At 46.8% G+C, this 25,460-nt stretch overlaps 1 protein-coding gene across 1 annotated transcript; it reads right to left on the bottom strand.

Moving 5' to 3' along the window:
* Positions 1 to 1,027: 1,027 nt before the first annotated feature.
* Positions 1,028 to 23,542, bottom strand: mapk4 (mitogen-activated protein kinase 4). The gene is made up of 8 exons (XM_056293595.1): positions 23,167 to 23,542; positions 22,432 to 22,607; positions 9,100 to 9,244; positions 7,222 to 7,304; positions 6,944 to 7,022; positions 6,301 to 6,525; positions 3,247 to 3,407; positions 1,028 to 1,972 (listed from the first exon to the last, which is right to left on the bottom strand). Exons 1-8 carry the CDS (start codon positions 23,540 to 23,542, stop codon positions 1,028 to 1,030), a joined length of 2,190 nt encoding a protein of 729 aa, XP_056149570.1.
* Positions 23,543 to 25,460: the final 1,918 nt, after the last annotated feature.

Genomic DNA, 25,460 nt, shown 5'->3' with positions numbered 1-25,460 from the left:
TTTGTTTTACATGAACCAGCTCCACGCATCACTTCGACAGTTTCTTCCTAAAAATACTCTCACTGCTCACCAAGCCACCCAATTCCATGACACCCCAACACACACCACACACACACACACACACCCCTCTTCAACTGCTCACCCTGGTCAGGTAGGCAGGTAGGACACACTCAAGGATTACTCTTCCAGTAATTTTCACACTCTTTCATTTTTCATGATCACTTTCAACCCCTAGAACATGCCAGACTGTAACTGTACTGTTTGGTTTAACCTCGCCACTTTACTCTGTGTAATGTCCTTGTGCACAGCCATCTATTTTTTGCCAGCACAATTATTTATAAAACTACTCTATATCTATCGGATAGCCCTGCTCTTCGCCCCCCAATTATGCCTTCCCAGTTTCACTACGTCACTAGTCCGACGACGGAGTACTATATTGTTGTGGATGAGATATATGTTGTTGCACATATGTTGTATCTTGGTACATTTGGGATTGTACATCCTTGCACTGACTGCCAAGTTAAATTCCTGTGTACCTTGTTCTGTCAAATAAAGCAATTCTGATGCCGATAATTAAGCATGTCTTTACCAACAAAACAAAAAAAGAAAGAAAAGAAAAACAAGCACTGTCAGTCTAAAAACCTTTACCTGGAGTTCTTCAGTGATTGGATATGCAGCAGATATGCTGGCAGAACTTTACAATACACCAGCATTTGTACCTAAGTGTATTTGTAACATGGAAATTTCTGTAACCTCCTTTGTTTATTGCCTGAAATCACCTCTCAGCAAATTGCTTGTTTGGCAACATTACACATTGCTAAACAAGTCGTGTAAGCATTGCTATAGACCTTGTACTTAAAGACCATAGGTATTGAGGCTTAAGAAAATTTCTGCAGCATAATCATTTGAGACACCTTGCTATGTGAAGCACTTTGAGCATTTGGAAAAGCATTCCGTTATTATGCCATATCTGTGCTAGCGCCTTGGATTGAAACTAAGATCAACTACTGGACTTAGACTGCTGATATCAAGAGTTGGGAGTCTGTGGTGGTGGATGTCTGTGTTCTGAAAGCTTTGGGAACCTTGGATTAATGTTAGCCTGTTTGGTTTGCTCCAAACTCCTGCTTTCTCTCTCTCTTTTTCTTGCACCTCTCTCCTCACTCTGTCCACACAGTTTCAGCGCTCGGGAGATAAAGACATCCAGGTCAAATAGCCTCTCTGCTTGGTTGACAGGAAGTGACCTCACAGCATCATCACTAATCGCTTGGAAGTGCGAGGAAGAGGGAGAACGCTCTAAAGGGGGAAAAAGAGGAGAGTTGGGTGGAGAGGCTGACTGAGGTGACTGAGGGGGGCGGGGAGAGGTGGGAGATGAGGGTAAAAGCAAGGGCAGAGAGTTGGAGGAAGATGTGACAGGAGGAAGGGGGCTTAGTCTGTTGCCATCATTGTATTCAGCCGATGGCTGCCGAACAATGTCTGAGTAGCAATGGAAGACAGAGGAGGGGAAGTCAGTAGGAGAGAGAGGGAGAGGTGGAGAGGAGGTAAAGCAGGAGGGAAAGGCTGGCTCCAGAGGTGGGCTGGGGGAGTGGAGACGAGACTGAGTACTCTCCACCCAGCGAGAAATCTCCTGGAATAAATCTCCCGTTTCCTCCTCGCCCTCCTGCCCTTCCAGTTCCTTTGTCACTCCTTGGTCCTCCATACTACCTCCAGACGGCTCAGCGGAGACCGGCAGAGTGCTGCCATTACGCTTCCAATGAGATAGATCTAGGATCAGCTTGGGTTCAGAGTAGTATTGGGGCTTGCCCTCCCTCCAGGCAATCTTATCTAGATACGAGGGAGAGCCCACTTTGTAGTCGCAGGAGCGCCCACAGTCCATCTCCCCATACCCCATGCCGTACATCCTTTCCAGAGAGGAGTGAGAGTTTTCCAGGAAGCGTTCAGCTGAGCTGCTATGGGAATATTTGCGTGGGTCGACCTGTATAAAGGATGAAGGTGGGCAGGATGGGTGAAGGTGACAAGGAGCAGATAGTAATGATAAGATCATTTGAACAGCATTCTTTGTATGAAATATACAAACTGCATGAATGCACGAAATGCAATATCAGTTTTTCAGCAATTTGACAATGACTATTTATTTTATATTATAGAAACAAATTAATGACTGTAAGCTGTGACAGTTTGGCAATGGGATAAGCAGGCATCCAGTTTTACATCCAACACAATATTTTGACCCTGTATCCTGCATCCCACAAATTGAAACAACGTTCCACATTTTGATGTAAAATAACACAACTACACTTTCTCTACTTAAATATGAAATCACCAGGTTTGATTATCATCCAATAATAATCTCTGGCATTCCCAGTTTAGACACCCCTGCTGTCTCTTAACATACTAATGTCAGGTCAGGATTTGGAAGAACGTGTTTGAGCCACCCTGTTAATTCTGGTTTTGCTGAATGACCATTCTTTTTTTTTCTTTTTTTTTGAATTACATGTTCGCTCTAAACTATGACTTAATAAAGACCACTCTCATTACTTACCGTAAGTTATACCTATAGCACACTATTTTCTGATTTGTTATTTTGGCGTCAAGCATTTTTTTTGGGGGGGGGGGTTTATTTTCCCCCTTTTCTCCCCTATTGTATCCGGCCAACTACACCCCTCTTCCGAGCCGTCCTGGTTGCTGCTCCATCCCCTCCCCGATCTGGGAAGGGCTGCAGACTACCACATGCCTCCTCCAATACATGTGGAGTCGCCAGCCGCTTCTTTTCACCTGATAGTGTGGAGTTTCGCTAGGGGGATATAGCGCGTGGGAGGGTCAAACCATTCAATCCAGTTCCCCCTCCCCCCCTGAACAGGTACCCCGACCAACCAGAGGAGGTGCTAGTGCAGTGACCAGGACACATACCCACATCTGGCTTCCCACCCGCAGACACGGCCAATTGTGTCTGTAGGGATGCCTGACCAAGTCGGAGGTAACACAAGGATTCGAACCAGAATCCCCGTGTTGGGGATGTCAAGCATATTAAGCATATTGTATTGTGCGCTATGTGTCTAATAAGCCCAATATGCTTTCTATCAAAAGACCTGTACTTTTAAGAGCTGGTAACTTATAAAGAGTAGACCTTATAAATCTGTCCCACATTGTCCCGCACAATCCTCACTGTTCGTCCCACATTTGGACCGGTTGCATCTGGTCACCCTATTTGGCAAAGAATCAGAGCAAAGGGTTGAGTTTACATCCCACCTGTGCCTCCTCCAACAGTGAGGTGGAAGTGGCTCGGGGATCCCTCTGCACCTCCTCGTCCTCGGTGGTGTCTCCCAGATCAGAGGCAATACAGCCCGGTGGCATACAGCGACATCTCTCTCCTGCCTGCCGCCAACACGCATCCACTGAAAGACTGTTTTTGGCAAATAAGAGACAAAGTGTTGAAGCAAAAATGCATTTCTTCCTTTTTAAATTTAGTTTCAGGATGCCTGAAGAGGCAACCGCTTGAAATAAGATTTTCTGATTCAAGAATTATTTCATTTTTGTGCAAATTTTGTGTTTTTTTAAACAGATTTTACAGTATTTTATCTAGTCGATCCAAGAGACAGACTAATAAGGTGAATTCAGAGAAAACACTGAATTCTGAATTGTTGTCAATCAATCCAGTTCAATGTATTAAAGACATAGAGATTAGACAGACATAAGGGGGAGCAGCCAGTCTGAAGGAATTTAAGGCAGACTTTCCATCTTACTATGTTGGTTGACCGCATAATAACGTCACTTCTAGAAAACAAAAGTGTAGATATAATATGCCTGGAAAAGTTAACTGACATACTTTTTTCTGCTCAGATTACTTATCAGATTGCACTTTAAAACTGGAACAAATGATGTCATCAATTAATAAGTAAAAGAGACAGAAACAAGCCTTCATCACGTGCAACTTGCTGTTTTTCAGAGCACCTCACGAAGCTGCTAAAAACTTGATGTCTGGCTTAAGGACACGCGGCTTTTGCTTGGATTTGACCCATATTTGACCAATGGGTTTTGCAATGGTCCCCATAACTGCTAGGATACACTGCGACTTTAACATCACTCAAAGGGGCCAGGTATAATACCCAGGTTAACTCCTTAGAAGGTGGTTATCCTCACTGCTGCACCACTTTCAATATCAGGTCACCACAAGGCAACATCTGTAAGAAGAGTGGTAGTCACACTTAAATTTAACTCCCACAACTGCGAAAACAACACACAAACACTTTCACATACTATGTCCACATGGCAACTCAACCCAGTTTGTCGTGGCATGGGGCAGCAGTGCTGTGCGGTGATAGTTGTCAGTCTGACTGACAGGAAAATTGAGAGTTGAGAGCTAACAAGCTGTGAGACATATTGAGCATCTTGATCAAGTTTCTATCATTAGGGCATCCGGGTGGTGTGGCAGTCTACTCTGTTGCCTACTAACACGGGGATCTCCAGTTCGAATCCCTGTGTTACCTACAGCTTGGTCGGGCATCCTTACGGACACAATTAGCAGTGTCTGCAGGTGGGAAGCTGGATGTGGGTATGTGCCCTGGTCACTGCACTAGCGCCTCCTCTGGTTGGTCGAGGCGCCTGTTTGGAGGGGAGGGGGAACTGGGGGGAATAGCATGATCCTCCTACGCGCTACGTCCCCCTGGCGAAACTCCTCACTGTCAGATGAAAAGAAGTGGCTGGCGACTCCACATGTTTCGGAGGAGATGTGGTAGTCTGCAGCCCTCCCCGGATCGGCAGGGGGGCTGGAACAGCAATCGGGATGGCTCAGAAGAGTGGGGTAACTGGCTGGGTAAAATTGTGGAGAAAGAAAAAGGGGGGGGAATTCAAAAGGAAAAAAAAATGTCTATCATGAACTTCAACACTCAGTCAGGCATTGGTTTAGCGAGGCACATTGCAGGTTGCAATACACACGAGTTCAGCCTCTTGCCTGTGTGAAGGCAATTCATACAGGGATGTTTGCTGACTTACAATCTTTGACCATGTATGACCATACCATGTTTAACTTTAGTCTGTATTGCTGAGATAGATTCTTAAAGTTCATGTGCAACAGAACAAAGGTAGTATTATAAAGTGTCTTCTCCATGTGAACAAATAAAGGCCTACTTTTAACTGTTGGCGGCATAGTGGCGCAGTGGTTAGCGTGGTCGCCTCACAGCAAGAAGGTCCTGGGTTTGAGCCCCGGGGTTGTCCAACCTTGGAGATCATCCCAGGTCGTCCTCTGTGTGGCATTTGCAAGTTCTCCCCGTGTCTGCGTGGGTTTCCTCCGGGTGCGGCGGTTTCCTCCCACGGCCGTACTAAAAATTGTCCCTAGGTGTGAATGTGTCGGCCCTATGATGGACTGGCAGCCTGTCCAGGGTGTCTCCCCACCTGCTGCCCAATGACTGCTGGGATAGGCTCCAGCTTCCTGCAACCCTTCGTTGGATAAGCAGTTTGGATAATGGATGGATGGATGGACGTTAACTGAAAGTCACAGAGTGTAGCAAGTCTGTACACAGTAATGGGGGAAATGGCCTTCGGCGGATGTGAACTGGAAGACATGAGATGAGAGGAGGAGAAGAACAGACAACTGCGCTATAAGAGAGACTGTACCGTACTGATCGGCACGCTTTCGAGTATCTAGGCTTGCGCGTCTGTTCGTGAACAATTTTTTTTTTCTAAATTTATTTCTGATTTTTCCCTTTTTTCTCCCAATTTAGTGGCCAATTGATCCCTATTTTAATTCAAACACCCACCCTCGTATTGCATGCGTTCGCCAACTGCATCTCTCCGGCCGGCAGTCTCGAAGGAGACGCCTCCCCACTTTCGTGACAAGGCGAATCCAAGCCGAACCACTGTTTTTCCGACACACACAGAGACGCATTCACATGACGAACACGAGCCGACTCCGCCCCCCTCCCGAAGACAGCGTTGCCAATGATTGCTGCTTCATCGAGTCCGGCCATAGTCGGATCTGACAAGACCGGGGCGCGAACCCCAGTCCCCAGTGGGCAACTGCATCGACACCAAGCCGATGCTTAGATCGCTACGCCACCGCGGACTTTCTTCGTGAACAAATTAAAGTGTGACAATACTGTAAGAGATTTTTGTGTTGCTCCTCATTCTACGTCGGAGCGGGATCAAATAATTGCCACGACACCTGATAACTCGTTACACTCCGTTTCCATCTGACACCAATCCGGGTAAAAGATTATATTTATGGCTTCAAAATCTAACACCGCTCTTCTTACAGATCGAAATCTGAAAAAAACAAACAACCCTGAATCAAAGAGTGAAAGGTTGCCCACCTATCCCAGTGAATGCTGGAAGCCTGGCTGATGCTGTTGCTGTGGCTGTGCTCAGTAACGAGGCTGTCCTCCAGTTCGTCCTCGATGTGGAAGGGCTGCTGGGAGACGGGCTCGTCTTGCGGGCAGGAGTATTGTCTGAGAAAGGGGTGGGACAGCGCTGCTTCAGCCGTTAGCCGATCCACGGGATTAAAGGTCAAGATTCGCTCCAGGAAGTCCACAGCTGACAGATGACGGTGGACGGGGGAAGAGTGGGTTGGAACAACAGGCGTGAGGGAGGAGAGCAGAGCAGAAAGTCAAAAGCGTAAATGCCTCTGTAAAGACTCTGCAGTGAATCGTTTCAGAAGCAAAAGCAGTCGATGTGACCGACTTCCCTTTCTTTGTTTTGTGCCCTTCTGAAGTTGTATTCACTTGGCACGTACGCCTGGCCAGTCTTGTTTTTTTTAACAAAACCTCACGTCACGAGCATTTCTATTCCGTTTAGACGTATTACCATAATCTGAAAGTCGTCACCGTTACATGTGTAGTCATTTGCAAATCAAGGCTGAGACTGAGAAACGTCCCTTCGCTTTCCCCACCTCACTTCCTCCTTTTTTCTCTTTGCTCCCCTCTCTCTTCCTCCGTTTTGTTCCTCTACTCACCCTGAGCATCCACCTCAGGTAACAGCTCAGCGAAGGTCCTCCTGATTCTCCAGCCCTGACAGACGAAGGACGGCATTACCTGGGGAGGGATCGGAGAGAGGCAGTAAGCGTGACTATCACCCTGACATCGCAACGGCAACACGCCGGATAATAACATACAACAGCTAATCCAAAAAAGTGTTTGTGTGGCAGTGACTGCGTAGCCGACACGCACCCGTTTGCCACTTAAAACAATTGCAAGCAAATATTTTTAGGCCTGGACCGTAATGAAACATCACCTGTAGCAAGTCCTGTCTGTCCTCCTCTCTCAGCACGGGCACCGTGTCTAAAATCAGCTGCATTTGTTCCAGCTCATGAGCGCCTGAGTAAAGGCACAGGGTAAACAGAGGCAAGCATAAGAGACAAAGGGCCATAATGACTGAAACAAACAACGAGGACCACCAGCTATGGGCTACCAAATCAGCAGATACCGACTAGACGTTAAGCGCTGCCCAGGGAGAGAAACTAAGCTCGAGATGGGCTGTAAAACAGTCAAAATCAGTTGCAAGTAAAAGAAAAAAGGGGTAACACTTTAGTATGGGGAACATAAAAACCTTAATTACTAGTGAATTAGTAATGATCAAGATGTCACTTTAGTATGGGGAACATATTCTAAGTAACAAAAACTTAATTTACAGTAATGTAACACTATGAACACTTGTAGTTTTGTGTGTTGTTATGTAAGAACAGAACATATTCATTAAGTGTTAGTAAGGGAGAATAACTCTTCTTGTGGTACTACCACCTTATAAAGTCCATACTAAGCAAAGCATATTGAGATGGTGCTACTAATAAGCAATACTTCTGAGGTTATAGAGGGAAAACTCATAGTTAATGGCTTACTGGTTGTATAATAAGGCCATGCAGAATAAGGCATTAATGAGTACGTAATAATGACCAATTAAGAGCCAATATGTTGCTAATTTGCATGCTAATAAGCACCTAATTAATGGTGACTACGTTCCCCATACTAAAGTGTTACCAAAAAAGGTGAATAAAGTCAATAGTCATCCTAGTTATTACCCTAACATAACATGCGTACATAATATTCTATGCATATGTATGCCGTGTATTTATTATATGTCTTTAAGCAATTACATATCTGACGAACTGCCTTGTCTGTCGAACACTGCCGTTGCTCCGAGAGACCAGCGAGGGTCACTACAACAACACTTTTCCGCCAAAGAAAAAGAGGGAGACCCTGCAGGGTTTTGAGAGGGTAAGAAAGTACACGACTCCCCCCCCCCCCCCCCCACATGAACAGACATGCGCAGTAACTCTAGAGTTTCAGTAGGAGTAAGGGAAAGTTAGTCTTTGACATTTTGAACAGAACCACATTGTGGAGGTCAGCGGAGCCTGTTGGGAGGAACTTAATTTGCCTCAGACAGCAAGCGTTTCACTATCATCGTTGCTATTCTGGTCAGGCAAAGAAAAGCCTTGCAGAGAGACAGCGCATCTTCGGAGGAGGACATTCAGGAAAGACAAAAACGAGCCTTTTCACACACTTGATGCGACAGTTCCCTTTTTTGGAAATGTACCGGGCAAATTTTGCATTTCCCCTCATGACATTAGCTTAATTTATATGCGGACACACGTGGCTTAAGAGAAAGCATTGGGTTTTTTTCTATACTACTGAATATTCATCGACTTCTGCAGACATTTAATTTTCGAGGATGGGTCTTTTTCTTTTGGTGAAACACACCTGGTATATAGGGCCAGGTCATTATCAAATAGCACAGTTAATGTTGTACTTCACCGTTCTTGTACATCTGTATATCTATTTTTTCTCATTGTTTCTTTTCTTGATCTCTCTAGTATAAGCATCGCCGTTTCCCCACAAGTAGTAGATATCATGACTGGGGAAGAAGGCAAAAGCACCACACAAAGGCAGAAATATATGTAAAACAAAAGCATTCAGAATTGAAGAATGTGAACTGGAAATATCCACATTTGTCAGTTTGTGTCACAGTGCCTTTGTGGAGATTTCATTAGGTCTCTGTAGAATACACAAAAAAACAAAAACAAAAAAACAAGGTTATGCCATTATGCCATGTCGTCAGCAGCTAGTAACATTCTGTGGCTCTGCAGTCCTGACACCGAGGACACGATGACGGTACCTGCAAAGAGCATCCGTCCAGTCAGCATCTCAGCCAGTATGCAGCCAGCGGCCCACATGTCTATGGCCTTGGTGTAGTTGTTTGGGGAGAGGAGCAGACGAGGAGATCGATACCATTTAGTCACCAAACCCTCCGAGAGATAGCCCTAAACAGATAGAGGTGTTGGGGAAGAGGAGCAAGAGAGAGAGTGGGAGAAATAGCAATTCAGGCTAGCAATGGCATGCGTGTGCATGTGTCTCGTGTTTCTTTGTGTTTGCGTATAGGGATCATGCTGTTGTCTAGTGGACAGGGTAAGGAAACACGAGCAACAAAAAGCAAATACCTCTTTTTTCCCTGCCGGCGACATAAAGGCACAAGTTGATTTCTGTATACACCGAGGGGGAAAACCATTGTAGCAAGAGTTAGAAATCCTGCTCCTCTGCTTCCAATTACTGTGTTTCACCATGCCTTTTGACGTGGAGCTCTGCTCCGCTGTTTAACAGCATACTGACTCATTAGGACCACTCTGACAAGGCTCATGGCTGCCTTACTTTTATGGGTTCACCTCCAATGAAAAAGCTTCTGTGCAGGTAGGTGATCTGCAGCTAGATTTGCACACACACACACACACACACACACACACACACACACACACACACACACACACACACACACACACACACACACACACACAAGCACACACACCAGAAGCACTCATGCAGATATTTTCCTTGTTGCTTTATGCAAAGCCTCTCCTGCCATCTGCATCCATACACCATCAGCTCCCTGCTCCGTCTCTCCTACACTGCACTTTATTTATTCCCTGTCATTTCAACCCTGCTGTGCCTGGCCTCCTCATCTCTCCTCTGCCCTCTGCGACGCCTCCCTCTCCTCTCTTCTCCTGTTCCCCCCTCTCGCCTCTCTCCCCCCTGCTTCTCTCTCCTCCCTCTCCGTCCACTGTCCTCCCCCTTCTCGCCATGTCTCCTCTTTCAAAAATTCTCCACCCCCCCCACCCTGCTGATCACACCTCCCTCTCCCTCCTCTCTGCTCCCTGTCAGTCCTCCTCTTCTTTCCTCTTCTCTCCACCTCTTCTTCCCCTTCCCCCCCTCCATTCTTACTCTGCCCTCTCCCTCCCTCCATGTCTCCCTCTCTACCTCTCCCTGACCTGACCCCCCCCCCCATCTCTTGTCATCTCCATGCCTCCCCTTGCCTTTCGCGTCGCTCTGCTGCGGTTTTTTTCCTCTCATTTTCTCATCTCTCCTTCTCTGCTCCCACTCTCTCTGCGTCGCTCCCCGCGTCCTCCCCCGCAACCCCCCCCCCCATCTGCTGTGTGCTGATAGATGATAGTGTGATAAGGGGTCAGGAAAAACATACACCCACCCCCCTTCCTCCCCTCCACCTTACCCACACACCTATCTCTCCATCCATCGCTCCCTGCTCACCATCCTCCATCACTTTTCTCCTTTCTAAGCCTGCCACTGTATGCCTTCCTGTCCTCCCCTCATCCCCTCTAACCCTTTCTCCCCCACAGCTTACTTCTCTGTTATTTGACTGGCTCATTGGCAGCTCTCCTTCACTTCAACCCTTTTTTGGTCTCGTCTGTCATCGCTCACACCTACATCTCCTCTTCCTCCTCCCTTCACTCCTTACCCCTCCTTTGTGCTCTCACCCCACCACTCGGCTCATCGCAGCTCTTTTACTTTTTCTCTTGACAATTTACGCTTTCCCTCTGTTCATTTTCACCTTTTTCACCTCCCCCCTTCAATCTCTCGCTCTCTCTCTCTCTCTTTCCCTCTCTCTCTGTTCTTGCTTATTTCTCCTCCTCCCTCTTCTCTCTTGCCATCCTTCCTTTACATCATGAATAATTTCTGGGCTGAGCTGGGGCCCGTCTCTGCAGGTGATGGGTTAGATTAACACAAACAGACACACACACACACACACACACACACACACACACACACACACACACACACACACACACACACACACACACACACACACACATACTAACTCACAAACATAAAAGGTTAGACCAGTGACTGTCCGCAAATATCCGCAAGCCACATCACAAACACAATATTTGCCTTGCCTTTGTATTTATCCTCACTCTCCCCGTATCCCCTCCGTCCTCGGTAAATGTTTGTCTGTGCAGACAGAGTGGTGCACTTCCAGTCAGAGCCCTGAAATACACTCGTTTCAATGCATTTTAAAAGACCCGTTTTATGCAGTGCCCTGCAGTGCATACCATAGTTTCTACAGCGCAGCCTCACAAGCCAGCCCCTCCCTCATGACAGACAACTCTGCATGTGGTATTAGTGATTAATCTCTCCCACAGCAGGTAAACAGTGGACAAAGGAGTCAAATCTATGATGAAATCAAGAGACAAATCCTGAGGCTTATAACAGTGAACTGAAGTCTGTCTTTGACAGTTAACAGAATGAGTCGCTTATATCTTATAACAATACTTTAGTTTAATTTTTTCCCCCAACATTTTATTAGGACAAGGATGTAACACAACAGCACAACCACAAAAGAACAGGTATTTTCGTATTTTACAATTTCAAACCCACTTTCTCTCAAACCAGGGCCCCTATGAGCCAACTATGATTCCCACCCCACAGTCCTCCTTGATGGGATTGAAACAGTGTGCAAAGCATGAAGTCAAATCGAGCACTCTCACACACAGCCACATGAGCAAACAAAAAGTAAAAATCATAATAATACAGACATATAAACAAACACTAGAAAAGAAGAGTTGGTAGTTGCTGACATTCAGGCCGTTACGCTGGACTATTGAAGATCCAAAGCTCAGAAAGACACAACATGCGTACTACTACTGCACACACAGCCTTCGTATACCCCTTTATATACAGGGATCTTTTATGGGGGCAGTGTGGCAGACAAGTAGCGAAACCTGCGCCTGATGCAGGTAGACACAAGGCATTCCATTACTGCGACACCCTGCCAGGGGGAAGCTGGTCAACATAACTGATCAATAGTCTCCATTCATTCATTCATACATTCATTCATTCATCAGCCACTTCTCCGGGGTCGGGTCGCGGTGGCAGCAAGCTAAGTAGGGCACTCCAGACGTCCCTCTCCCCGGCAACGCCCTCCAGCTCCTCCTGGGGGATTCCAAGGTGTTCCCAGGCCAGACTGGACATGTAGTCCCTCCAGCGAGTTCTGGGTCTACCTCGGGGTCTCCACCCAGTTGACCGTGCCCGGTAAACCTCCAAAGGAAGGCACCAAGGAGGCATCCTAATCAGATGCCCGAACCACCTCAACTGGCTCCTTTCGACGCGAAGGAGCAGCGGCTCTACTCCAAGCTCCCTCTGGATGTCCGAGCTCCTCACCCTATCTCTAAGGCTGAGCCCAGACACCCTACAAACTCAGCCGCTTGTATCCGCGATCTCACCCTTTCGGTCACTACCCAAAGCTCATGACCATAGGTGAGGGTTGGAATGAAGAGATTGATTGATGAATTGAGAGCTCTGCCTTCCAGCTCATCTCCTTCTTCACCACAACAGTCCAGTACAACATCTGCATTCCTGCTGATGCTGTACCAATCTGCCTGTCAATCTCCTGCTCCATCCTACCCTCACTCGTGAACAAGACCCCGAGATACTTGAACTCCTTCACTTGAGGCAACAACTCATCCCCAACCCAGAGGGAGCAATCCACCATTTTCCGGTAGAGAACCATGGCCTCAGACTGGGAGGTGCTGACTCTCATCCCAGCCATTTCACACTCAGCTGCAAACCACCCCGGTGTGCGCTGGAGGTCGTGTTCTAATGAAGCCAACAAAACCACATCAGCTGCGAAGAGCAGAGATGCAATTCTGAGGTTCCCAAAACGGACACACTTCTCACCTTGGCTGCACCTTGACAGCCTGTCCATGAATATCACAAACAGAATCAGAGACAAGGGACAACCCACCGAAAACATGTTTGACTTTGTGCCAAGAATGCGGACACAGCTCTCACTTTGGTTATACAAGGACTGGATGGCTTGTAGCAACTGCCCCGGTACGCCATACTCCCACAGTAACCCCCACAGAGTGCCCCGGGGTACATGGTCGTAAGTCTTCTCCAAGTCCACAAAACACATGTAGATTGGCTGGTTAAACTCCCATGACCCCCTCAGCACTTCCGCAAGGGTAAAGAGTTGGTCTGTTGTTCCACGGCCAGGACGGAATCTGCATTGTTCCTCCTGGATCTGAGGTTCGACAATCGGTCGGAGTCTCCTTTCAAGCATCCTAGGGTAGACTTTCCCAGGGAGGCTGAGCAATGTGATGCCCCGATAATTGGAGCACACCCTCCGGTCCCCCTTTTTGAATATGGGAACCACCAGCTCAGTCTGCCACTCCACAGGTATTGTCCCTGACCTCCACGTGACACTGAAGAGGCGTGTCAACCAAGACAGCCCAACAATGTCCAGAGCCTTCAGCATCTCAGGGCGAATCTCATCCACACCCGATGCCTTGCCACCAAGGTGCTTTTTAACTACCTCAGAGATCTCTGCCAGGGATATGGGTGGGGCTTCCTCCGAGTCCTCCACTGAGGACATGTTAGCTGGGTTCAGGAGCTCCTTGAAGTGTTCTTTCCACTGCTCGACAACATTCCCAGTCCTGGTCAACAGTTCCCCTCCCTGGCTGAACACTGCCTGAGTGAAGCCCTGCTTCCCCTTCCTGAGTCGCCGGATGGTTTGCCAGAACTTCCTTGAGGCCAGCTGAAAGTCCTCCTCCATAGCTTCACCGAACTCCTCCCACACCCGAGTTTTTGCTTCCGCGACCGCCGAAGCCGCAGCTCTTCTGGCCTCCCAGTATCTGTCTGCTACTTCGGGAGACCCCTGGTCCAACCAAGTCCGAAAGGCCTCCTTCTTCAGCCTGACGGCTTCCTTCACCACCGGTGTCCACCAGCAGGTTCTTAAGTTGCCGCCTCAACAGGCACCGATGACCTAATGGCCACAGCTCCTGCCTGCCGCATCGACAATAGAGGCTTTGAATGGCCCACTCAGACTCCATGTCCCCAGAACTTCTTCCGGAGGTGGGAGTTGAAGACCTCATGGACAGGGGCCTCCGCCAGATGTTCCAAGTTCACCCTCACTACTCGTTTGGGTTTGCCAGGTCTGTCCAGCAGCCTTCCCTGCCATCCGATCCAACTCACCACCAAGCGGTGATCAGTTGACAGCTCTGCTCCTCTCTTCACCCGAGTGTCCAAAACATACAATGGTCTCCAGTGAGAGTAAAATCTATCGGAGGAACCTCTTAGTGTAACTTTAATTTTCTCCAGTTTAATTAAAAAGTAAAATAAGAACAAACATAATCTTTGTATATTGCATATGCATTAATGATACGGAAATAAATGGTCGCACTGCGGCACATCTTAGTCATACATTCAAAAGCAAGAATATAATATAAAGAAAAAAGAAAATAAATTAAATTTATGTATGTATACATATGTGCATACATACATACATACACACATATACATACACACACATACACCTACAGACACACACATACATACACATATACATATGCATACATACACATACATTTAATATATAAAATGTAGCACTAAGAGAGCTCTGAGAGCACAACATGTGCTTACCCATGACAAACCACAATACAAAACATTGCACAACACCACCAATAATGTAAACCTACCAAGAGCCTCTATCAATATTAAACTAGTTCTATTAGAAACAGTAACGGACATGGCGTGACCAGATAACATAAAAAGGTAAAAGGCATTATAAAACGTTGAGGAAACACCAATAGAAATGAAAAGTTGGTCACCGTCTATATTGTGGAGTATGGCCAGCGAAGCCGCCGCCATTTGTTAGCTGCTAAATTCCCAAGCTAGTCGTAGCTACGATGTGGGTCAATCTCCGAAAGAAAAAAAACAACAACCATGGGCTCTCCATACAGCACAAAAACCTGGCGATGTACGAAGTGTAGTGTGATGGCTGGTGATAAGCCCAGCCCAATTTAGCGGTTAAACTAGTTCCTAAGGTTCCAGCTCTCCAAATCCGCTGTCTTGGCAATCGATTCCACGACAAATGCTCACAAGACAAATGTTCACAAGACCAATGCTCACAAGACCAGTGCTCACAAGACAAATGCTCACAACACTAAAAGAAAAAGAGACAAATGCTCACAAATTGGCAAAAGACTCTATAGACACTGCTTTAAAATCTCTTAATTAGGTCACTGTGATCCCTATTACGATATTTCTTGTGACATGCAACAGACTGTTCAATGGAATATTTTTCCATGAATAAAGGTTAATTAAGATTATGTATTACCAAACAGTAATTGATAGTCTCATTATCATGATTACCTTTAAGATCACCATTTCATTTGTCAGGGAGATGTGATCCCTCTCACATGCTTAGGCCTATGTGATATGTCTTATGTGACATACAACAGAATGTTCAGTTGACTTTTTGAAAAATAAAGATTGTAAAACAATTTGTGAGCATTTGTCTCTTTTTCTATTAGTATTGTGAGCATTTGTCTTGTGAGCATTTGTCTTGTGAGCATTTGTCTGCACACCTTGGCAATCAGCTTGGCGTTGCTATCGGCTAAGACCTTGCATCGCTCCTCCAGCTCTTTGATTCGCTATCATGTAGGTCAACCGTCGTCGCCAGAGACTCGACACGCTGACCGTGTTCGGCTACTGTAGCCTGGGTGTTCAAATTCTCCTCAAGAGCCGCAAAGGCCGCTTTAAAATTGGCAGAGATGTTAGCTCTGTGCTGTTCTAGCAGGCTAGCTATGCTAGCCATACTTGGGCTATCACGTGGTGTGGTCGAAACTTCTGTCTTCCCTCTTAGAGAGATGACTTCGCTGATTTTGACATTATCTCGGTATGTACAATATATAACAGTTAATGTTCACGGATATATTTTCGATTGTCAGGTGTTATGAAAAAGTACTATTTTCAAGTAAATTCATGGGAGAGGGAGACCAACACATCTTCTACATTACATTACATTACAGTCATTTAGCCGACGCTTTTATCCAAAGCGACTTACAATAAGTGCATTTAATGTAGGAAATCAGGAGAACTCTAGTCATCAGAGGTCATAAGTGCATCTAAACAAGCATCTAAGAGCAAAACCAGTGCTAAAGTAAAAGTGTAAGAAAGAGTTTTTTTTTAATGACTGAATACAATAATTGCTAAGAGCAAGTAACAGGGTAGTAGTTCTTGAAGAGGTGAGTTTTCAACCTGCGCCGAAAGATGGGCAGCGACTCCGCTGCCCTGACATCAGTGGGGAGTTCATTCCACCACTGTGGGGCCAGGACAGAAAAGAGCCGTGACCGGGTCGATCGGCAGCAAGGGCCTCTAAGCAACGAGGCAACCAGGCTTCCCGAGGCAGCAGAGCGAAGTGGTCGGGCGGGGGTGTAGGGCTTGACCATGGCCTGGAGATAGGAAGGCGCTGTTCCTTCCACTGCCCTTTAGGCTAGCACCAGAGTCTTAAACTGGATGTGAGCAGCTACTGGGAGCCAGTGTAGGGACACGAGAAGGGGAGTTGTGTGGGAGAACTTAGGGCGGTTGAACACCAGACGAGCTGCAACTTTTTGAACGAGCTCCAGAGGTCTGATGGCCGACGCCGGGGCACCAGCAAGGGGGGAGTTGCCGTAGTCCAGCCGGGAGATGACCAGAGCCTGGATGAGCACCTGTGCCATCTCATTGGTGAATAATGGGCGAATCCTCCTGATGTTATAGGAGAAATCTGGAGGAGCGAGTAACCGATGTAACGTTTTCAGCAAACGACAGTTGGTCGTCCAGGATCACACCCAGATTCCTCACAGTCCGATTTGGCGTCACCACGGTGTTGTCAATGGTGATGGCCAGGTCTCGGTGTGGGCAACCTTTCCCCGGGAGGAATATCAGCTCTGTCTTGTCCAGATTGAGCTTCAGGTGGTGTGTCGCCATCCACTCAGAGATGTCAGTCAAGCACGCAGCAATGCGTGTCTCTACTTGTGTGTCAGAGGGAGGAAAGTACAAGATCAGCTGGGTGTCATCGGCATAACAATGGTAAGAGAAGTCATGCGAGTGAATAACAAAACCCAGGAATGTTGTGTACAGGGAAAAAAGGAGAGGACCCAGAACCAAACCCTGTGGAACGCCTGTAGTCAGTCTGCGAGGCTCTGACACAGATCCCCTCCATGTCACCTGGTAGGAGCGACCCGCCAGGTAGGGGGCAAACATTGAGAGTGCAGAGCCTGTGACACCCAGCCCCTCGAGGTTAGAGAGGAGGATCTGGTGGTTCACTGTGTTGAACGCAACAGACAGGTCCAGGAGTATCAGGACAGAGGAGAGAGAGTTTGCTCTTGCAGAGTGCAGTGATTCTGTCACTGCAAGGAGGGCAATCTCTGTCAAGTGACCCACCCTGAACCAAGACTGGTTGGGGTCCAGGAGGTTGTACTGGTGGAGGTACAAAGAAAGTTGGTCAAAGATAGCACGTTCGAAAGTTTTGGATAGAAAGGGTAGAAGGGAAACTGGTCTGTAGTTTTTGACATAAGAGGGGTTAAATGATGGTTTCTTGAGAAGGGGGGTGACTCTAGCAGTCTTGAAGGCAGATGGAAAGCATCCTGCCTGGAGGGAGGTGTTGTTGAGGTGGGTTAGATAGGGAAGGAGTTCAGGTGCTATAGACTGAAGAAGAGGAGAGGGGACCGGGTCAAGGGAGCATGTGGTGGGGCGACTGGATGTGATGAGGTTTAGAATCTCGTCGGGGGAGAGGAGAGTGAGGTGGAATAGAGTGGGACGTGGAGAGGTGAAGGAGGGTGCAGAGGGTGGGATAGTGCAAGCAGCACTAACCGGGTGGTGAGAAAAGGAGGATCTGATGTCGTTTACCTTCTTGTCAAAGAAGTTAGCGAAGTTATTAGGGAGAGGGGAGGAAGTAGGAGGAGGAGGTGGGGGTTGAAGAAGTGTAGAGAAGGTTTCAAAGAGTTTCTTAGGATTAGAGGCAGAGGATAGTATTTTAGAGCGATAGAAGGCATCCTTAGCAGCAGAAAGGGAGAAGGAGAAAGTAGAAAGAAGAGACTGGAAGTTGAGAAGGTCCTCTGGGAGTTTGCAATTTCTCTTTTTGCGCTCTGCCACTCTCAGGCTCTGTCTGTCAGTACGTACTGAGTCGGTCAGCCAAGGGGCAGGTGGAGTTGGGCGTGCGGGCCTGGAGGTGGGGGTACAGAGATTGTCCAGAGAAGAGGAGAGGGTAGAGAGAAGAAGATCAGTAGCAGTGTCAGGGGGTAGGAGAGAGAAAGATTCGGGTGTAGGGAGGATAGAGGTAACAGAGGAAGAAAGAGCAGTGGTGGAGAGAGAGCGGAGGTACCCTTGTAGGTTTTTCCGACATCACCGGAAGTCCCCTCTTTAGTTTAATTCTTGCCACGGACCAGTCTAATGTCCTGATATCATCTACAATCCCCCCAATAAGAGGTGTTTCAAGCAATTAGAGTGATAGGAGGAGAGAGGATATAATCTGATGAGGAGAGGTAAGCAGGGGTCATTAAGAAAGGTCATATTCTAGCTTTGAGAGAGGTTTGATCTAGGCTTGATTGTCACATCTGAATTTGGATTGGCCATGATACAGTACACCGGCCACATTTTGAATGAAAACGAATGAAATCCACTTTATTTGACATTGTATTCTTACAACGAATTTGTTCTCTGCATTTAACCCATCCTATTGTATAGGAGCATTGGGCAGATGCAGTGCCTGGGGACCAACTCCAGTTCTTCCTTCCATTGCCTTGCTCAGGGGCACAGACAGGAGTATTAACCCTAACATGCATGTCTTTATGATGGTGGGAGAAAACCGGAGCACCCAGAGGAAACCCACGCAGACACAGGGAGAACATGCAAACTCCACACAGAAAGGACCTGCGACAAGCCTTGGGTTCAAACCCGGGACCTTCTGGCTGTTAGGCAACAGTACTAACCACTGGGCCACCATGCCAACACTTTTACGTGTAATATGGACGGGAGTGTTCGAAGCTTGGTAGGGATGTCTGAACTGTTTTCCAGTACCCATGCATGAAGGCACATTTTAAACATCTGCATTCCTTCAAAGTGTTTTCTCTGCATCGTTTTCTCAACATCTAAGGGAGGTGCTGTATACGGCAGGCACATACACTTCAAAATATCTGCTTCAACAACATCTGTACTGTCACACATCAACATCACACATTATGTCACAGCTGTCCTCCATGCAACAGGTAAAACATGTGAAAATGATTGCAAGCTATCAGGACAACCTGGTCTTAAGCTCCGCTAAGGTAAATTGCACACAGTATATAGCATGTGTATGCCTGTACAAACCATGTACACACGCCAGTTGAAAACATTTTCAAAATAACATTCAGATCTCACTGGAAGTGAAAATACACATCAATTTGCTAGGGTTTACAAACAACACGAAGACAGACAGACAGACAGACAGACAGACAGACAGATAGACAGATAGATAGATAGATAGATAGATAGATAGATAGATAGATAGATAGATAGATAGATAGATAGATAGATAGATAGATAGATAGATAGATAGATAGATAGATAGATAGATAGATAGATAGATAGATAGATAGATAGATAGATAGATAGATAGATAGATAGATAGATAGATCGACAGAAGCAGTGTAATTATCCCTCTATCTCGCCGTCTTTGCCTTTTATTCTTTGGTAAATATGCATGCAGTCTTCTGCAGGGTGCGTCTGGTAGAAGGTAGGGGACCAGGTGTGTCTGTGAGTGAGAGAGCGACAGAGGGAGCAGGAGACGAAGAAAGAGGAGAGGAGGGAGAAGTCCCAGACTTCCAGTCCGTACTTTATATCTACTTGCTCTTCCTGACTTCTTCCTATCACTGTATATGTGTGTGACTGTCTGTCTAATTATGTATTTGTTTGGTTGGACTTTGTCAGTTTCTATTTACCTCTACATAATGCTCTCTCTCTCTCTCTCTCTCTCTCTCTCTCTCTCTCTCTCTCTCTCTCTCTCTCTCTCTCGCTCCTTTTTCTATCACCCCTCCTGTATGAATCAACATTTTTGTTAGTGCAGTTCAGGTTTGAACATTCTGTTCTCTCTGGATTCACACACTCACACATATGTTGCACATACACGTGCACGCACGCACGCACACACACTTTAGTGCTCACTCTTTCAGCAAAGATCGGAAAAAAGAAAAGTAAGGGAGTGACAGAAAGGGAGAATCAAAAAAGTACCCCTGTAGGTTTTTCTTATTTCACAAGCAGCAGGACTTGGTAGGAGCTGATGTTATAGAGTAGATAGCCTTGGATGGCCTCTTTTTTATTACCCTGTTGTGGTCTGGGACATTTTGTTTCTGCTGCCCCTCACACCCCGAGGTACCTCCATTCTTTTTTTCTCTTCTTCTCTATGTCCCTTTTTTTGCCATTCTTCTCTCTCTCTCCCTCCTTTCCTTTTCAACATTCTTCCGCTCAATTTTCGTGCCGTCTAAATTCTCTCTCAGTATTTGATGACTCAGTGTCTCTACCCCCTGTTACCCCATCTTCCTTCTGCTCCCCCCCCAGCAACCACCGCCACCAACTCTACCCACTGCGTCTGCACCCTAGTGATGCACAGTCCCGTGCTCTGAGCTGACAAAGATCCCCTTTCAGTGCAGCGCCTCTCCACTACAACACACACACACATACGCACACACACACACACACACACACACACACACACACACACACACACACACACACACACACACACACACACACACACACACACACACAGATAAACAAGCACATCCTGGCCTGCTAGTGTTACAGTATTGCGCGGAGATCTTCGTCCCATAATAAAGCAGCACAAAGGAGCAGTAAACTGTCACATTAATCTCTCAGAGCTCCTCATCTGCAGTGGACAGGCTAATCACTGGGTTTGATTGGTGCATAACTTGATACCAGGGTTGAGAAGAACCCTTAATACCAGGGTTTGGGACGAAGAGGAGGCCTATTGTGAAAGACAAAGGCTGGCGGCATCAGTCACTGGGATATTAATTGTGATGACCCATTGTAGGGAGAGAAAAAAAGGCCAGGTTTCACTACAAGCACATCATTGCTCGGGCCAAACTCAGTTTAGGGGATAAAGGGGTGGTCACTTTCGTTCATACAAAGGAGAGACAATCTGAGAGGGGGCAAGAATTCATACACACAAACACATGCGCAATAGAACAAGAGACAGATATACACATGTACACAAACAGTTGATGATAATAATAATAATAATAATAATAATAATGCAGTTTTCTAAACCAAGGTGACAAACTGCTTCACAAATACAAAATTAAAAAGCAAGAGAAACATATCGCAACAGTACAGACTATACAGCACAACCAAACTACAAGACAAAACCAAACAGCGGTTTAATTAGAAGTGCAAAGAATCAAGTGATGAAGGCGATTCTATAAAGGTCGAGTTTTAAGAAGTGATTTCAAAGGTGATCATAATTTTGCGCACCTGATCTCGGGCAGGTCGTTCCAAAGCCTATGAGCCGTAATGGCAAAGGCAAAGGCTCGCCTATTGTTTCTAATGTAGACCTCAGAAGGTCCAGGAAGACCACGAGTTAGACATATGGACAACTACACGTGCGCATGTATATGTATGCTGTAGCACTTTGGAGCGCTGTCAGATAAAAACACAAAAGTGGATAAAGCTTTTGCAGTTCTTTTTAAGAAACATCCTCCTCCAGAGTTATACAAGGCTGCCTGGCAACTGCACAAGGCCACGAACTGAGAAGTCATTTTATCTACCCCAACAATATCTCCACTTTAAAAAGAGGGAGAGAGAGAGAGAAATTATTTAATGTTACAGTGATTCTCCTGCGTTCATCTTTTACTGTCTAGTGTGCCCACACCATTTGGAAAACATAAAGGGAATGACAATTAACGCACTGTCTTCACTGACCTTGTCAGCTTTACAGAGAATGACTTTATTAAAGGAGAACTTAATCATGATATAAATGTCTAAATGAACCACTTAGGGGGGGGGGGGAAACGTCAGTGACACTAAACTGCTGATAAGAGGGAACCGGTGCCAGCCTGAGTCATAGGACCAGCATCCTTTTCATGCTGTTCATCCCTCTGCGTTGTACCATGTGAAATATCAATGATCAATGTTGAGATCAAAATCTCTCGTTTTCCTGATTCTCAAATACTTGGGGTGCCGCAATGCTCTGCGTGTGTGTGTGTGTGTGTGTGTGTGTGAGGAATGTGTGCTGTGGTACCTACACACATGCTGGGGTCTCCCCCCAAGTGTGTGTGTGTGTGTGTGTGTGTGTGTGTGTGTGTGTGTGTGTGTGTGTGTTAACATGTCTCACTTGTCTTACCTTATGAGAGTAGTGAGGGTCAACGATCCTGGCCAGCCCAAAGTCTCCAATTTTGAGCAGAAGTTGGTCTGTATTGATGAAGATGTTAGCGGGCTTCAAGTCTCTGTGCAGAACGTTGGCCGAGTGAATGAACTTCAGTCCCCTCAGCAGCTGGTAGAACAGCAAAGTAGCGTGACCTGTTAATAATGGAGGGAACAAAAGAGTTCATCTTGGCTCTTCAGCTCACGAGCCTTTACAAGCTCAAACCAAACATTCAGAGTCTTAATTCCTTCTGAGACCACACAACCAACTTCCCCTCTGGCGTCAACAGATGGAGGGACGACTTAAATTGTTTCGGTGTTATTCACGCTCATTATTTAGACTAAAAATAACGGGGAACGGCACGAAAAACTCAAAGCTCTCCGGCCTTCATTCAATTTAACGAGGCTTCATCCAACAGAGTTATATTGCAGTGACATTAAAGTCAATTTACACGAAATTGATATCATTTCTCATTTTGGGACATCGTTAAGGGCGTTGCAGTTGAATTTTGAAGACTTTTTTTTTCAAAGAACAAAACCTAAATGCAAACTATAAACAAATATGAACTGCTTCTATTCATATATTATTGAAGAAACGGAGAATTTAACCAATTATATCTCACAATAAAAGTCAGCTTTTCTCCACAGCAAATGCAAACATAAGGGAAAGCTGTTTTAGCGCCGTATTTCCTCTTTTCCTGTGTGTCTCTGATACCTGTGGGTAGCGGTCCTTGTTCCAGTAGCCGGGCCAGATCCGTTTCCATGCACTCCTGGATGATGTACAGGGCGCTGAGCTGCGTTGGGTCTCGGGGAAGTGGCAGACCGTACGGTGCCAGGACCTCGTGGATCCGGACCACGTTCTCGTGGCGTAGGCGGCGGGTGATTTTGACTTCGCGCAGGGCGTGTTTCACTGTCATCGTGTCGCGCATGACCAGCTTTTTCACTGCAACGCGCTGCCCGGTGCGCTGGTCCACCGCTGAGAGGACCAGGCCCGTGACGCCTGTGCCGAGAGGTTGAAGGTCAACGAAGTGACCCCCGAGGTCGAAGCCGTGCAGGAAGAGAGGGGTGGTTTGTCTGTCTTGTCTAGCCATGGGAACTCAAAAGTATAGGCACGGTAGGATGATGAGGTGGGAGGGGTGGAGGTGGGGGGGTGAGATAGGTGGGTAATAATGGAGGAAAGTCTGGATTATAAGTGTTTAAGGGGTCTCAGGGTCTCATCCTCCCAGTGTCACATCTTTTTGGCGCGTCCAAGACGGGACCACTATCAGAGTTTCAACGATCTGTTGGCCGACTGCAGGTATCAGCCGATATTTTTCTGCAAATTTTTTTTATTTCTACAGTAGTGTTTTTGTTTTTTACTAGATGCTGCCCGGAGAGTTAAACACTCCCTTGCGGGCACTATAAACGTCCTCCTGAAACGTCTCCCACCTCCTCCTCTAGTCCTGTTGCAGGAAAACGCTCACCGCACCGAGCTTTTACGACTAGACCCAATGGTCCTCCAGCCTTCCCCCTTTTCACGGAAACTTCCCAAACAGGACAAACGAGGAATCTCAGTAAAAAACAAAAAGCATTATTTCCTTGTCTAGGACGTGGGGGGGCTCTCGGTGCTCAGCGGGGCAAAAGAGTACTCAGAAAGGATCGAAATAAATAAAACCAAGGGGGAAGAAATAAAACATTTGGCTGAGTCTGTGATTCGGTGGGTGTAGGGTTGCTCTATGACTTGCAATCTACAGGTTTGAAATATGGGACGAGAGGTATTAGTAAGTTATCCGCGTGGAGGCCGTCCTGCACTTAAATCTACTTGTGACGCTTCTGTTGGGAAACATCGTCGTCCCGATGCTCGCTGGTGATCTTGGCGATGATGTTCCTCTGTGATTCAGATGAGATGTGGCGAGTCTGTCATTTGCTGGTGAGCGAGAATGCTGCGCGCACCCATCGGGCAATTCCAGTCTGGGCTTACGTGTCGCCTCTGATCGTAGATAGCACTGATAACAGCGCTACCATTGTTCAAACTGACTACAGAGACACCAACAGCTCTCCGCCGGAGGACGGGGCAAATGTTTCCATAGCAACAGTCCTGCATGCGCTGATCCTGCTGTTACACATGTAGATGCATCACGGGACAGCTGTTCCCGATAGCGAGGCAGGGGACGGGAAGGAGGGGTTTACTGAACTCAATTCACAGAGACTCCGACAGCTCCTCCTCTTCCATCACACCAGGGGGAGTCTCGGTGGAGTCGGACGGCCAGGAAGCGAGACAGAAGCGCAGATGGACAGTAATGCGTTGACAATCGGACTCGTTCCTGGAAAGCGTTCAAATCCCAGAAGCGTGGTGTTATGTGGTCCCGCCTGCGCTGGCATATTGTATAGTGCATGTGTCTGTAATCCCTCAGTATTCTGCCTCGTGATGACCTCTCATGTAGGCAGAGTGTCCTTGTTGCTGTGAAGAGACACATAGCCAGAGTAAGCCAGCTGTTATTAGCAGCATCATCAACATGTCACTCACACATCTGCTGTGTTTGCTGCTACTGGGATGGTGGTAGTGAGGTGTGGATGGTGGATTGGGCAGCGGGCCGTGTAAGTGAGAGGCCTGGGGATCAGAAGAGGGGGAGGGATAGGAGAGAGCAGAGACAAAGTCAGGAAAGTTTCAGAGAATAGAGAGCGAGTGTGTGTGTGTGTGTGTGTGTGTGTGTGTGTGTGTGTAAAACGTCACCTGTTCTCTATCAGGCTGTCTTTCATTGTTTCTTGTTTCAAGTGTTAAGTGAAGAGAGCGAGAGAGAGAGAGAGAAATGGGGGGGGGTGATAGGATATTACATAACTGAGTGGTAGCGCAACCTAATCTAAATCAGCAGCATAACACGCTTAGAAAGGATCATCAAGCTGGTACAATGATGTCTGGGTGCTGGGTGTACTATTAAGCTGCTGCAATGATATTTGCACCGCTATATCTAAAGGGTGTGAGAAGCCGAGTCTTCTTCAAACAAATTCTACTGAATAATATTCATTTCT

This window comes from Lampris incognitus, chromosome 1, assembly GCF_029633865.1.
Source record: "Lampris incognitus isolate fLamInc1 chromosome 1, fLamInc1.hap2, whole genome shotgun sequence".
Classification (NCBI taxonomy): Eukaryota; Metazoa; Chordata; class Actinopteri; order Lampriformes; family Lampridae; genus Lampris; species Lampris incognitus.
Note: the sequence above shows the minus strand (reverse complement) of the source record. Positions and strands in the feature narration are given on the sequence as shown.

What these genes read in the sequence shown, in the direction of transcription:
- mapk4 (XM_056293595.1), bottom strand. Translation starts at nt 23,542, where the DNA reads ATGGCTAGACAAGACAGACAAACCACCCCTCTCTTCCTGCACGGCTTC. An exon ending in ACAAGGACCGCTACCCACAG is followed by an intron (nt 22,608 to 23,166) that starts GTATCAGAGACA and finishes CATTATTAACAG; the next exon opens with GTCACGCTACTTTGCTGTTC. An exon ending in CACTGTTGGAGGAGGCACAG is followed by an intron (nt 1,973 to 3,246) that starts GTGGGATGTAAA and finishes TCCTTTATACAG; the next exon opens with GTCGACCCACGCAAATATTC.